Here is a 15303-nt window from a genome sequence, read left to right as displayed (position 1 = left end):
CAATGATCAGAATCCCCTCTCCAGCATATTGTATGGGAAGTCCCTTCTTGGGACTACAATGATCAGAATCCCCTCTCCAGCATACTATATGGGAAGTCCCTTCTTGGGACTACAATGATCAGAATCCCCTCTCCAGCATATTATATGGGAAGTCCCTTCTTGGGACTACAATGATCAGAATCCCCTCTCCAGCATATTGTATGGGAAGTCCCTTCTTGGGACTACAATGATCAGAATCCCCTCTCCAGCATATTGTATGGGAAGTCCCTTCTTGGGACTACAATGATCAGAATCCCCTCTCCAGCATATTATATGGGAAGTCCCTTCTTGGGACTACAATGATCAGAATCCCCTCTCCAGCATATTGTATATGAAGTCCCTTCTTGGGACTACAATGATCAGAATCCCCTCTCCAGCATATTATATGGGAAGTCCCTTCTTGGGACTACAATGATCAGAATCCCCTCTCCAGCATATTGTATATGAAGTCCCTTCTTGGGACTACAATGATCAGAATCCCCTCTCCAGCATATTGTATGGGAAGTCCCTTCTTGGGACTACAATGATCAGAATCCCCTCTCCAGCATATTGTATGGGAAGTCCCTTCTTGGGACTGCAATGATCAGAATCCCCTCTCCAGCATATTGTATGGTAAGTCCCTTCTTGGGACTGCAATGATCAGAATCCCCTCTCCTGCATATTGTATGGGAAGTCCCTTCTTGGGACTGCAATGATCAGAATCCCCTCTCCAGCATACTATATGGGAAGTCCCTTCTTGGGACTACAATGATCAGAATCCCCTCTCCAGCATATTGTATGGGAAGTCCCTTCTTGGGACTACAATGATCAGAATCTCCTATCCAGCATATTGTATGGGAAGTCCCTTCTTGGGACTACAATGATCAGAATCCCCTCTCCAGCATATTGTATGGGAAGTCCCTTCTTGGGACTGCAATGATCAGAATCCCCTCTCCAGCATATTGTATGGGAAGTCCCTTCTTGGGACTGCAATGATCAGAATCCCCTCTCCAGCATACTATATGGGAAGTCCCTTCTTGGGACTACAATGATCAGAATCCCCTCTCCAGCATATTGTATGGGAAGTCCCTTCTTGGGACTACAATGATCAGAATCCCCTCTCCAGCATATTGTATGGGAAGTCCCTTCTTGGGACTACAATGATCAGAATCCCCTCTCCAGCATATTGTATGGGAAGTCCCTTCTTGGGACTACAATGATCAGAAACCCCTCTCCAGCATATTGTATGGGAAGTCCCTTCTTGGGACTACAATGATCAGAATCCCCTCTCCAGCATATTGTATGGGAAGTCCCTTCTTGGGACTCTAATGATCAGAATCCCCTCTCCAGCATACTATATGGGAAGTCCCTTCTTGGGACTACAATGATCAGAATCCCCTCTCCAGCATATTATATGGGAAGTCCCTTCTTGGGACTACAATGATCAGAATCCCCTCTCCAGCATATTATATGGGAAGTCCCTTCTTGGGACTCTAATGATCAGAATCCCCTCTCCAGCATATTATATGGGAAGTTCCTTCTTGGGACTCTAATGATCAGAATCCCCTCTCCAGCATATTATATGAGAAGTCCCATCTTGGGACTCTAATGATCAGAATCCCCTCTTCAGCATATTATATGGGAAGTCCCTTCTTGGGACTACAATGATCAGAATCCCCTCTCCAGCATATTATATGGGAAGTCCCTTCTTGGGACTACAATGATCAGAATCCCCTCTCCAGCATATTGTATGGGAAGTCCCATCTTGGGACTACAATGATCAGAATCCCCTCTCCAGCATATTGTATGGGAAGTCCCTTCTTGGGACTACAATGATCAGAATCCCCTCTCCAGCATATTATATGGGAAGTCCCTTCTTGGGACTACAATGATCAGAATCCCCTCTCCAGCATATTATATGGGAAGTCCCTTCTTGGGACTCTAATGATCAGAATCCCCTCTCCAGCATATTGTATGGGAAGTCCCTTCTTGGGACTGCAATGATCAGAATCCCCTCTCCAGCATACTATATGGGAAGTCCCTTCTTGGGACTACAATGATCAGAATCCCCTCTCCAGCATATTGTATGGGAAGTCCCTTCTTGGGACTACAATGATCAGAATCTCCTATCCAGCATATTGTATGGGAAGTCCCTTCTTGGGACTACAATGATCAGAATCCCCTCTCCAGCATATTGTATGGGAAGTCCCTTCTTGGGACTACAATGATCAGAAACCCCTCTCCAGCATATTGTATGGGAAGTCCCTTCTTGGGACTACAATGATCAGAATCCCCTCTCCAGCATATTGTATGGGAAGTCCCTTCTTGGGACTCTAATGATCAGAATCCCCTCTCCAGCATACTATATGGGAAGTCCCTTCTTGGGACTACAATGATCAGAATCCCCTCTCCAGCATATTATATGGGAAGTCCCTTCTTGGGACTCTAATGATCAGAATCCCCTCTCCAGCATATTATATGGGAAGTTCCTTCTTGGGACTCTAATGATCAGAATCCCCTCTCCAGCATATTATATGAGAAGTCCCATCTTGGGACTCTAATGATCAGAATCCCCTCTTCAGCATATTATATGGGAAGTCCCTTCTTGGGACTACAATGATCAGAATCCCCTCTCCAGCATATTATATGGGAAGTCCCTTCTTGGGACTACAATGATCAGAATCCCCTCTCCAGCATATTGTATGGGAAGTCCCATCTTGGGACTACAATGATCAGAATCCCCTCTCCAGCATATTATATGGGAAGTCCCTTCTTGGGACTACAATGATCAGAATCCCCTCTCCAGCATATTGTATGGGAAGTCCATTCTTGGGACTACAATGATCAGAATCCCCTCTCCAGCATATTGTATGGGAAGTCCCTTCTTGGGACTGCAATGTTCAGAATCCCCTCTCTAGCATATTGTATGGGAAGTCCCTTCTTGGGACTACAATGATCAGAATCCCCTCTCCAGCATATTATATGGGAAGTCCCTTCTTGGGACTACAATGATCAGAATCCCCTCTCCAGCATATTGTATGGGAAGTCCCTTCTTGTGATTCTAATGATCAGAATCCCCTCTCCAGTGTCTATTTTCACTCAACTCATTCGCGCCTGCGCAGAAGGCTCCAAAAACAATAACATTGAACCTGCGAGCGAAGCCCCGCCCACCTGAGTAAGCTCTGCCTCTAATGGCGGAGCTGGAGAGCTATTTTGCATGCGAGCCCCGCCCCTTTCCGAGCCCTCTTTTTGGGATGTTGTGTGAGCGCAGCCCCGCCCTCCTGTCGAGGAGGCCACGCCCCTTCTGAGAGCCCCTCCAATGGCGGAGCAGGGAGAAGGAGCCCCGCCCCTTTTACTTGGATGAGTGCGTCGTGCGTGCGCGCTCCCGACGCGGCGCCTGCGCAGTGCGGCCGGCCCGCCCATTCCGCCGCTGTTTATTCTTCTGGCTCTTGTTCCCCTCAGAAGCGGCGTCGGTGTCATGGCGGCCGGGCAAGGCACCATGGCGAACGGCGGGGAAGGCGGCGGCGGAGGAGGAAGCGGAGGCCCAGGGCCGAGCCCTGCCTCCGCCTCGGGACCGGGCCCACCCCCTGCGCCGCCGCCTCTTCCCCCTCCGCCTCAGGCCTCGGCCTCCGAAGTGGGCCCTCCTCCTTCGTCTTCCTCCTCCTCGTCGTCGTCCTTCTTCTTCGGCCTGGGCTTGCCGGCCCACCTCACGCTCTCCTACCCGACGGGGGGCGCCGCTTCCGCTTCCGCCGCGGCCTCCTCCACCTGCCCGCCTTCCTCCTCGTCCTCCTCGGCGTCGCCTCAGCCCGGCCGCAGCCTGGAGAAAGTCCTCGAAGAAGCCGCCAGCTCGGGCCTGCTCTGCCTCAGCGCCAGGAAGCTCCGCGACTTCCCCGCCAGCGCCTCCGGAGCCGCTTGCGACCTCAGCGACACCGTCCAGGCCGGTGAGGAGGCTTCCCATGCGGGGAGGTCGGGGCCAGGGTCGCCTTGACAGCCCTACCGTCATTCCCCGGATGTCATTGCTTCCAAACAAACAAACAATGTGCAGTCTAAGCCAGGTCTGGATGGCTATCTGTCAGGAGGGCTTAGACCGGGTTTGGGCGAACTTGGGCCCTGCAGGTGTTTGGGACTGCAACTCCCACCATTCCTAACAGCCTCAGGCCCCTTCCTTTCCCCCCTCAGCTGTTAGGAATGGTGGGAGTTGCAGTCCCAAACACCTGCAGAGCTCCAGTTTGCCCAGACTTGGTCTAAGCCCTCCTGACAGATAGCCATCCAGCCCCAGTGCAAAAACCTCCAGAGAAGGAGGCTCCAACGGACTCCTAAGTAGTCTGCACATCTCTAGAGTTAAAAAGGACCCCCAAAGGTCATCCAGTCCAACCCCCTTCAGCCAGGCAGGAAGGCACAGTCCAAGCCCTCCAGACAGATGGCCATCTGGTCTCAGTGCAAAAACCCCAAGAGGAGCCTCCATCCGACTCCTAGGTGTTCTGTGCTTCTCTAGAGTTAAAAAAGGCCCCCAAAGGTCATCCAGTCCAATCCCCTTCAGCCAGGCAGGAAGGCACAGTCCAAGCCCTCCAGACAGATGGCCATCTGGTCTCAGTGCAAAAACCTCCAGAGAAGGAGGCTCCAGCAGACTCCTAAGTAGTCTGTACATCTCTAGAGTTAAAAAGTACCCCCAAAGGTCATCCAGTCCAACCCCCTTCAGCCAGGCAGGAAGGCACACTCCAAGCCCTCCAGACAGATGGCCATCTGGCCTCAGTGCAAAAACCCCAAGAGAAGGAGGCTCCATCCGATTCCTAGGTAGTCTGTACTTCTCTAGAATTAAAAAGGGCCCCCAAAGATCATCCAGTCCAACTCCCTTCAGCCAGGAAGGAAGACACAATTAAAGCCCTCCTGACAGATGGACTTCTTGCCGCTGCTTAGAAACCTCAAGAAAAGGAGACTCCACTGGAAGACACCAGTCCAACCTCTTTCAGCCAAGCAGGAAGGCACTGTCCAAGCTCTCCAGACAGATGGCCATCCATAATAATAATAATAATAAAACTTTATTTATACCCCGCTTCCATGTCCCCAAGGGACTTGGTGAGGCTTACATGAGGCCAAGTCCACAGTACATCAATAAACAAAGGCAATAACAAAATAATCAATACAAAACAGTTAAAATAAATCCTTGGGAAGTGAGTTCCAGAGTCGGGGGGCCACCACTGAGAAGGCCCTTTCCCTCGCCCCACCAATCGTGCCTGCGAAGGAGGTGGGAGCGCGAGCAGGGCCTCCCCAGATGATTGAAGATATCGTGTGGGTTCGTACACAGAAATGCGGTCCAAAGGTTAGGCAGGCCAACCCCCTTCAGCCAGTAAGGAAGACACAGTGAAAGCCCTCCCATCAGATGGCCATCCCACCTCTGTTTAGAAACCTCCAGAGAAGAAGGCTCCACTGGAAGAGACCGTCTGGTCCAACTTCTTTCAGCTAGTCAGAAAGACACAGTCGAAGCCCTCCATGACAGATGGCCATGCAGCCTCAGTTCAAAAACCTCCAGAGAAGGAGGCTCCACCCCACTCCTAAGTAGTTGGTACTTCACTAGTGTCGGAAGAAACCCCCAAAGGTTAGCCAGGCCAACCCCTTCAGTCAGTAAGGAAGACACAAGGAAAGCTCTCCCGACAGATGGCCATCCTGTCTCTGTAGAAACCTCCAGAGAAGGAGGCTCCACTGGAAGAGACCGTCTCTTTCAGCTAGTCAGAAAGACACAATCAAAGCCCCCCATGACATATGGCCATGCAACCTAAGTTCAAAAACCTCCATAGAAGGGAGGCTCCACCCCACTCCTAAGTAATTGGTACTCCACTAGAGTCAGAAGAAACCCCCAAAGGTTGGCCAGACCAACCCCCTTCAACTAGTAAGGAAGACACAGTGAAATCCCTCCCGACAGATAGCCATCCCACCTCTGGGTTGTTGTAGGTTTTTTTGGGCTATATGGCCATGTTCTAGAGGCATTCTCTCCTGATGTTTCGCCTGCATCTATGGCAAGCATCCTCAGAGGTAGCCATAGATGCTTGCCATAGATGCAGGTGAAACGTCAGGAGAGAATGCCTCTAAAACATGGCCATATAGACCGAAAAAACCTACAACAACACAGTGATTCTGGCCATGAAAGCCTTCGACAATACATCCCACCTCTGTTTAGAAACCTCCAGAAAAACAGGCTCCACTGGAAGAGACCGTCTGGTCCAACGTCTTTCAGCTAGTCAGAAAGACACAGTCGAAGCCCTCCATGACAGATGGCCATGCAGCCTCAGTTCAAAAACCTCCAGAGAAAGAGGCTCCACCAGACTCCTAGGTAGTGTGTACTCCACTATATTTAAAAAGGACCCCCAAAAGTCATCTAGTCCAACCCCCTTCAGCCAGGAAGGAAGACACAGTGAAACCCCTCCCAACATATGGCCATCCCGCCTCTGTTTAGAAACCTCCAGAGAAGGAGGCTCCACTGGAAGAGACCATCCAGTCCAGTGGTTCTCAACCTGTTGGTCCCCAGGTGTTTTGGCCTGCAACTTCCAGAAATCCCAGCCAGTTTACCACCTGTCAGGATTTCTGGGAGTTGAAGGCCAAAACATCTGGGGACCCACAGGTTGAGAACCACTGATCCAGTCCAATCCCCTTCAGCCAGGCAGGAAGACCCAATCAAGGCCCCCCTGGCAGATGGCCATCCAGCCTACAGAAGGATGTCATCCCTACAGAAGTAGAGGACTGGTGCTGTTCACGCGTAGGTCCTGTTTGAACTTTTATAATTTGCACTTCTTGTGGATTGCATTGCAGTCATTCCTGCTAAAGTGGACACATTTCTAATTAAGAAAATAAAATCTGTTGTCAGTGATCACTGACAGCGGCTACCAAAGGAAACTGCACAAGAATCAAAAGGAAAAACTTCCAAACCTTGTTTACACAGTAAAGATTATATGAAACACACATGCACAAAGAGTGGACTGTGTGCCCCCATTATCCCCAGCATTGAGGTGATGGAGGTTATTGGTATTAGATATTTATTTGCACCCCAATTTTATCTCAAGTGCTCGCAACCATTAAAAGCAACAGCACAATGCAAAACCTTCAGAACACAAACACACATATATTATATAGTATAGAATTAAACATACCGAATTAAAACCAGTTAAAAGTACTGGAAATACTAAAAGGCACTCTCTTGTCCCACTCTTAACCACTTTGTTCTTTTAAAGGCTATCTTTAAAGTTAACTTAATGCTTGGGAGTCAGGCCAAGCCTTTAGAGGGAGAAGGAGATCATTTCCCTCCTAAGTTGGTTCAGAGGAGAACCACAGCTCCCATTATCCCCAGCATTGAGGTGATGGAGCTTGCTATTGTTAACTGCTTTGAGTCTTCTGTGGAGAGAAAAGGCAGAGTGTAAATAAACATAATACTAATATTACTAGTAATATGTATTTATTTGCATTCTATTTTTATCTCTTTAATTGAACTGCAGAGCAACTCATGGCTGTTCAAAACAACGCAATTTCAAATGTCCAGCATATAAACATTGTAGATCATTGATTTCTGTGTCTCACTCTATCTTACTGTTTATATGCGTTAGCTTTTAATAAAAGCCTCCATTATCCTCTGCCATTCCAAAGGAGAACTGATGGATGCTGCATTAATGTCAGGAAGGGGATGGCTATCTGTTGGGGATACTTTGATTGTGGTTTTCCTGCATGGCAGAGGATTTGACTAAATGGCCCATGTGGTCTCTACTGACTCTGATTGTATGATTCGAAGATAACGCCTGTACTGTCTTGTCTAGAGAAGGTAGCTGGCTAGGAAAAGAGAGAAGTTGCCAAATTAGAATGCTGGTGATGGATGATAAAGGGCTTTATTGGCAACCTTGGATGTGGGTGTGTAAGGTATTGAAAAGGGATCTGGAGTTTTCTTTGGGAAAATAGGCTTTTGTAGAAATACTGGGCTTTGCACCAAATGGCATCTGGGGAAACAAAAGTGAAGCTGCATCGTGTTGAGAAGCCAAGGCCCCTGCAGTGCTAGCTTATTGTCATTTCCTTCACTCCTTTGCTTTTCAGACAAATTGTGCCCAGCGTGTGTTTAAAACAAACAAAAAATCCACTTCTAAAACACCAAGTATTGGGTAAACTGAGCTGGAACTAAGCTAGGTGGCTGACTTGCTGTGGGAGGAGAAAATTACTTTGTCCCCTTGGTTCCCTCTTATCCATCTTCCTCTACCCCACAAATCCGAAACATTTGGGCTGTGTAGAAGGACAGCAGCATGTTACACAACTTGTAGTTTTCAGGTGAGGACATAACAATGGGAAGATGGGATGAGTATTGACAAAAGGGGGTGAACGCCATAATAGGGAGGGAAGAGGGGCTTAGTTTCTTGCAGGAGGAGGATTAATCTATGCTGTGTTTCTGAGGATTTGGGAAAAATGCAATTGTTGTGGCACAGGAGGGTGGAAGGGGCTATATTACAGGCTTGTCTGAGTAAGTCAATAGCTCGGTGTCCTTTTGTAGTGGAGGGGAAAACGAAGCTAGTGCCTTAAGAGCCTGGGCTGAGAAATTCAGGATTGTGGGATTGGCGACTGTGCAATTGGTGTGTGCAAGCACCACGTGAAGCCTTGAGAGGTAAGGATAGGTTATGAGGAAGGGAGCGTTTGGAGGGTGAGCACAATGGCACACAATAGCGGTTCTTGGATTGCTTGGCCAGAATGGCAAGATAAGAAAGGGAATGACAGGTAGGTGTGACAGTGGGGGCGGGACATGACACATTTGTCTCCACATGCACACAACGCCTGATGCAGCCAGCCGCTTCCCACAAGCTGCTTCTAAGTGATAGCATGTGTTTTAATGAGAGTATATCAAACGCTGTTTTGCTGTGTAAGGCTTGTCAGTCCAACGGGGTGTAATGCAGATTTTTCTGGTATGCCTTTGAAGCACATGAGAGGGGGAAAGTAATAGAGACACGTGGAGTTGTTTGTTTGTAAATGCAATGGAATCTGCATTTTTATGGCTTTGTATGGAAACTGTTTAGTAATGCAGTTAGCTCTCTGCAGTAGAACAATGGGATGCACATGCTTCAGCAGGTTTGACTTTTATACAGATTCATAAGGTTATTTTTCAGAGGCCTATACATCTCTTAAATCAACCCTGGTGTCTATCCATTTCTCCAAAACGACAGTTATATTAATGTTGAAACTGAGACGGCTATTTGGGGAGGGATATTAGCATATATATTTTTCCATTCTGAGTTTAAAACTGTAGCATCTGCCCATTTTGGATAAATGTGTGTTCTCATGATTTTTTCCCCTTATCAGCTAAGCACAATTTCTCCATATGGATGTCAGCATGAAAATAATCCTGTAAATTTAACCCTAGTTTTAAGATCCTATCTTGTTTTTATTCAAGTAACTATAGTTTCCTTGTATTGTCGAAGGCTTTCATGGCCGGAATCACTGGGTTGTTGTAGGTTTTTTTGGGCTATATGGCCATGTTCTAGAGCAGGGATCTACAACTTTTTAAAAAGAGGGCCAGGTCACAGTCCCTCAAACTGTTGGAGGGCCGGATTATAATTTGAAAAAAGCATGAATGAATTCCTTATGCACATTGCATGTATCTTATTTGTAGTGCAAAAAACAAAAACAAAACAAAAAACACACACTCACATGAAAACAATACAATAATTAAAATGAAGTACAATTTTAACAAATATAAACTTATTAGTATTTCAATGGGAAGTGTGGGCCTACTTTTGGCTGATGATAGGATTGTTGTTATGTGTTTTCAAGTAGTTTCAGATTCAGGTTGACCCGGGTAAATGACCATGGAGGGCTGTATCCGGCCCCCGGGCCATAGTTTGAGGACCCCTGTTCTAGAGGCATTCCCTCCTTGCCATAGATGCAGGCGAAACGTCAGGAGAGAATGCCTCTAGAACAAGGCCATATAGCCCCAAAAAACCTACAACAACCCAACTATGGTTTCCTTGTTTAAACCAAGCAGGAAACTTGGATAATTTATTGTACGTTGATGTGGATGAAAGGAAGGAAGGGGTGGTGTGCAGGTTCATGTTGAACTGAGATACATCCTCCTAATTTGGGCCACCAATTCTGTCATTCTCAAAGGATGAGAGGTGACACACATGTCCAAACAATAGGATGGGCATTTCGTTCCTTAGTTCTAGGACATTCCATAGTTTTGGAAGACATTTATACTGAAAAGCATTGTGAAGCCTTTTTCGTGTAGAACTGAGCAGGATATGAAAGCATCAGCTTATTTTGTGGGCAGACTGACTGCCAGGGAAGTTCATGTTCTGTCCATGTTGCTGGTTTAACAAGAATAGCATGTGGTTTCCTGAAGTCTGCTTCTTTTCTAAAACAAGTTTTATAACGCTCATAATTGCAAAGAGAAACATCTAAATGTATGGGTAGTGCCTGCTTTTAAGGCATAAAAGAGCAAAATGTCCTTCACCCAAGTGATTCGTGGGCTCTTGGAACGAAGCATTAAAATGTATTTTGATGCCTGTTTTGGATGTAGAACATGGGTTCCCCCTCCTTTTCTTTGTTTTTGGTATCCTGCCAGATTTGAGTTCTGTGCCGAGAAACTACATTCAGATCCTTTGGAGCCTTGTATGGCAATATGGTAGTTGTGAGTCTTGAAATGCTCCTCTATGTTCAAAGGCATTGAATTAGTATTTTGTCAGTGTGGTCAGAGAGATGCACAGAAAACAATTTTAATGTGAAGTAGTAATCTTTGGTTGGATTGGATGGCCCACAAGGTCTCTCTATGATTCTATGATTTCATCCAGTGGTTTCATGTGGACGGTACATAGTGTATGGGGTGGAGAGATAGGATAGATTAGAGATGGAGAACTCTTCCCAGGATGGGGGCCAATTGAACAGAATCGCAACCAGGAGTGATGTGCCATGATTTCTTTGCGTTGCAGTGGTTTTGAGTGATAAAAACAGGTGATGCCTAGGGGACTTCAAGGATCTCAGCCTTTTGGGATCCCTTAGCATAACTATCATGGGGTGGAGCTGTTGACTTTTGGCCATGCATGGGTTTAAGGCAGTGGTTCTCAACCTGTGGGTCCTCAGATGTTTTGGCCTTCAACTCCCAGAAATCCTAACAGCTGGCAAACTGGCTGGGATTTCTGGGAGTTGTAGGCCAAAACATCTGGGGACCCACCGGTTGAGAACCACTGGTTTAAGGAAACCCTGAAGCACAGTGCTCCTTGACGTCACATGAGATAACTAGTCCAGAAAATGTCATAGAACTGATGCTGTCAGAAACTACAAAAAGTCCAGGAGAATTGAGAGAGGTTGCACTTCCTTTGTTCTTTCATGGATCTTCCTTCTTCAGACTGCTTCTGTAACTCAGCTTTTTAATAAGAGGTTTGTGTAGTAATCCCTGACTGCTTTCATTTTGTATAAAAACATTTCACATCAAACTAGAGGACTATAAAAACAGATCTGAATTTGTCTTGGACTGTTCTTAGGCCTTGAACAATTAAGGTGAAGTCTCTTAGTCATGATCTGTTTGCATCTGCTGTAAATACAGGCTATTGCTGTTACACAGCAAGGCTGGGCATTTTTATTTTTGTATGAGCTATCCAAGATAATGTTATCCCAAGTGGTAAATAAAGCACGGTAAAGTTAACATTGAAAATAATCAACTAGAAGTGTCATGAACACAATTTCATTTTGAGCAAGTCATTTTGTCACAATAGTTAGAAAACACATTTGCCAAGAGCAGCATGCAGCAACAAAATCATGAACTTATGCTCTTAATTAAATGTAGCCTGAGATAAAATCATATTTATGCACTGCCTGAAAGTAGATTGGGAGGGACAGGCACTGCTGTATCTGTGGAGCAGAGGGAGAAGCCCATAAATGTAGCTTCACTTCTTAAAACACTGCTCTCAATCATAGTTGCTAGCCTAACTATCTCCTGGCAGTCTCTTTTTCATTGTTATTTGTCATCAGCCTTTGAATGAGAGACCTCCATAAGTCTTACTCCGCAGCAACCTTCTCATGCTTTACAAATTCAGGTCATTTATGGCTTCCTTGATGAGTCAAACCTATTTGCAAACCTTCTGTTTTTCCTTAATATCTCCTAACTTTATGGTCTTTTCACATCCCTCTGTAGCTGAATTCAGTGCAAAATGTGTTCATACAGTATTTTGAAAGTTTGAGAACCCAGTATCGGCTCTTTGATTTGGGAGCAGAGGCAAGGTAGTCTTCAGAGCAATTAGATTTTCCAAATGCTGTTATTATTTTCCATCCCTTCTTCAGAGCTTGTTTTTCCTGTTTAAGGCCATTCCCCTGTCTGGAGAGGAAAAGGCAGGCAGCCATCATAGCTGTTAAGTAGAATTGAATTTTTCTGGAGCTTTTGCCTATTAATGGTGCTTTCATGGGGCTCCTGATCAGATGAATAATGTTGTGTTGAGTCTTGAAGCTGCTCCTTTGACCCCAGGGCCTTGGCAGATTAAATTGCTCCTAGCCAGCCTCCTTGAGATCCTTGTTAGGTATAATCCTCTATGAAACCTTTAAGGCTGTCAGGACTGTCTTGGTCATGCTGTCATTATTCCATACTGGAGGAATGAGGGAATTTATTCATCAACATTTGCTATGACTGTGCTGGAGTCCTACCTAATTTTCCAACCAAAAAACAACAGCCTCAAACCCAAACCATACTCACTGAAAACACAACACATTTTTGCAGTGTCCAAGATTTGGGAACATTAATGTTCTTTAATGTTTCAAGTACAGCCAGACAAAACATAAATTCTTTCCCAGAGAGGAAAAGGAGGTGTTTATATGTGGTTCAGTTCTTATGACTGTGGCTTAGAGGAATCTGAACTGTTCCCTGGTGGGGTTGGGAAAACACTCTCTGCTTAATGATAGGTAAAGGTTTTCCCCTAACATTAAGTTCAGTTGTGTCCAACTCTGGGGGTTGGTGCACATCTCCATTTTTAAGCTGAAGAGCCAGTGTTGTCTATAGACACCTCCAAGATTATGTGGCCAGCATGACTGCATGGAGCGCTGTTACTTTCCTGCTGTAGCAGTACCTATTGATCTACTTACATTGTATGTTTTCGAATTGCTAGTTTGGCAGAAGCTGGGGCTGACAGTGGAAGCTCATGCCGCTCCCCAGATTCGAACCTGCGACCTTTCGGTCAACAAGCTTAGCAGCTCAGTGTTTTAACCCACTGCTCCACCGGGGGCTCCAATGATAGTTTGGGTTATAGTGGACACTGGGATTATGTTCCAGTATCTTGAATGCGAGCTCAAGCAAGGAAACCAGCGTTCCCTATTAGCAATAAGGAATTTGTTTTGTTCACACTTCATTGAATTCACACTATCTTTCTTTTGGTGATTGTAAAGCTTAAAGATTAATAGGTGAGATGCACCAAAGGTGCACATAACGCAGAAGAATCTGATCTTAAGGACTTCTCTTTTCTTGAGATTAGTTTCATTAGTGATAGGGTGCTTCAGACTAGTCTGTCTCCCAGCCCCCTCCCAACTCTAATTACATAGAAACATAAGCCCCATCCCTTAGCAACAAGGAAAAGATAAATTCCCTTATTTGGAAAGAATTAATGTTCCCCTCTGACATTGTCACTGAGTACTGCAGAAGTGACAGATGTCAACCATAATAGTAGAATATATGCCCTTGTAGTGGATGACAATTCAAAGTCCTTTGGTTCTGCTGCTGGGTGGATGAGTCAGAAACTGAAGATGTGGATGGAAGATTTCTCAGAGGTTAGCACTTCTCGTTCTTCAGGAATCAAACAATGGAGGCTGTAATAAAACCTTAATGTTTGCCTTGCATAGTGAACTATAAGTTAAGAAATCCTAGACTACATTTTTAACCTGAAAACTTGGTTCAACCTATTCATAAGACAAGCCAATAATTGCCGATGCCTCACCCTCACGTATTGTGTGTAGTAACCAAAAAGCAACAGGACTCACCTGAAACTTAATCAGGGGAAAAAAGACCCAGCCTTAATGTACTGAACTAGCTGTCCCTGCCACACGTTGCTGTGGCCCAGTCTGTTGATCTGGAAAATAAAGTAATGAGAAAGTGTTGGTTTCTAATATATGTAATTTCTTTATGCCTGTAGGTAAATGGTATTTCTTGCTGTTTCTTTGTCAGCGTTGATGTGGAGATTGTCTGGTTTGCCCACCCTGGAACATACAACACATCATTGTCCTTTAAGAGTCCCTTTCAAATCTATGATACTATATCTGTCTATATCTCTGACTGGATGGCTCTTTGTCAGGAGGACTTTGATTACGTTTTCTTGGCCTGATGAAGGGAGTTGGATTGGATGGCCTTAAGTATTTTCTGTTGGTCATCGGGGTTCTGTGTGGGAAGTTTGCCCCAATTCTGTTATTCGTGGAGTTCACAATGCTCCTTGATTGTAGGTGAACTATAAATCTCAGTAACTACAACTCCCAAATATCAAGGTCTATTTCCCCCCCAAACTCCATCTGTGTTTATATTTGGGTATATTGAGTATTCGTGCCAAGTTTGGTCCAGATCCATCATTGTGTGAGTCCACAGTGCTTTCTAGATGTAGGTGAACTACAGCTCCAAAACTCAAGGTCAATGCCTACCAAATCCTTCTGGTATTTTCTGTTGGTCAGGGGAGTCCTGTGTGCCAATTTTGGTTCAATTCCATTGTTGGTGGAGTTCAGAATGCTCTTTGATTATAGGTGAACTATAAATCCCAGCAACTACAACTCTCAAATGACAAAATCATAATTTTTTGAGTGATGGTCACTCCTTGTGTTGTGAAACGTATTGTTGCCAAATTTGGTGTGATTTCGTTCATTGGTTCTTTTGTTTTTAAGGTCCTCATTATGCACAGAGCATTTATATATATATATATAGATGATGTTGATGTACTCCTTAATGAAAGGAGATTCCATCTGAACATGAGGAAAAACTTCCTGACTGTGAAAGCTGTTCAGCAGTGGAATTCTCTGCCCCAGAGTGTGGTGGAGGCTCCTTCTTTAGAGGTTTTTAAATAGAGGCTAGATGGCCATCTGTCAGGGGTGCTTTGAATGCAATATTCCTGCTTCTTGGCAGGGGGTTGGACTGGATGGCCCATGAAGTCTCTTCTAACTCTATGATTCTATACTGCTTCCTCCAACGGAATAAAGAACTAAGAATGCTGTGCATGTCACATACTGCAGTTTAACGGCTTAAGCTTCTTAGGTGTTGTAGAAACTTGGTAGTGAAACCAAATTCTTCTTCACTAGCAAGTTATGACCCGCATT

The 15303-nt window shown here is 45.5% G+C and overlaps 1 protein-coding gene across 6 annotated transcripts in view; it reads left to right on the top strand.

The window, feature by feature from the left end:
• The first annotated feature begins 3417 nt into the window (after window positions 1–3417).
• The window catches only part of LRCH2 (leucine rich repeats and calponin homology domain containing 2), a 67411-nt gene continuing 55525 nt past the window's right edge, over window positions 3418–15303 (top strand). For 5 of the 6 annotated variants that reach the window (XM_060756095.2, XM_060756100.2, XM_060756101.2 and 2 more), the window contains exon 1: window positions 3418–3959. In XM_060756095.2, the coding sequence (XP_060612078.2) occupies window positions 3497–3959 (463 nt within the window). In that variant the 5' untranslated portion in view covers window positions 3418–3496. The remainder of the gene's footprint in view (window positions 3960–15303) is intronic. The other variant, XM_060756097.2, reaches the window with a different exon arrangement.

The sequence above is a fragment of the Anolis sagrei genome, chromosome 10 (genome assembly GCF_037176765.1).
Source record: "Anolis sagrei isolate rAnoSag1 chromosome 10, rAnoSag1.mat, whole genome shotgun sequence".
Taxonomy (NCBI): domain Eukaryota; kingdom Metazoa; phylum Chordata; class Lepidosauria; order Squamata; family Dactyloidae; genus Anolis; species Anolis sagrei.
This window is presented reverse-complemented; position numbering and strand designations above follow the sequence as displayed.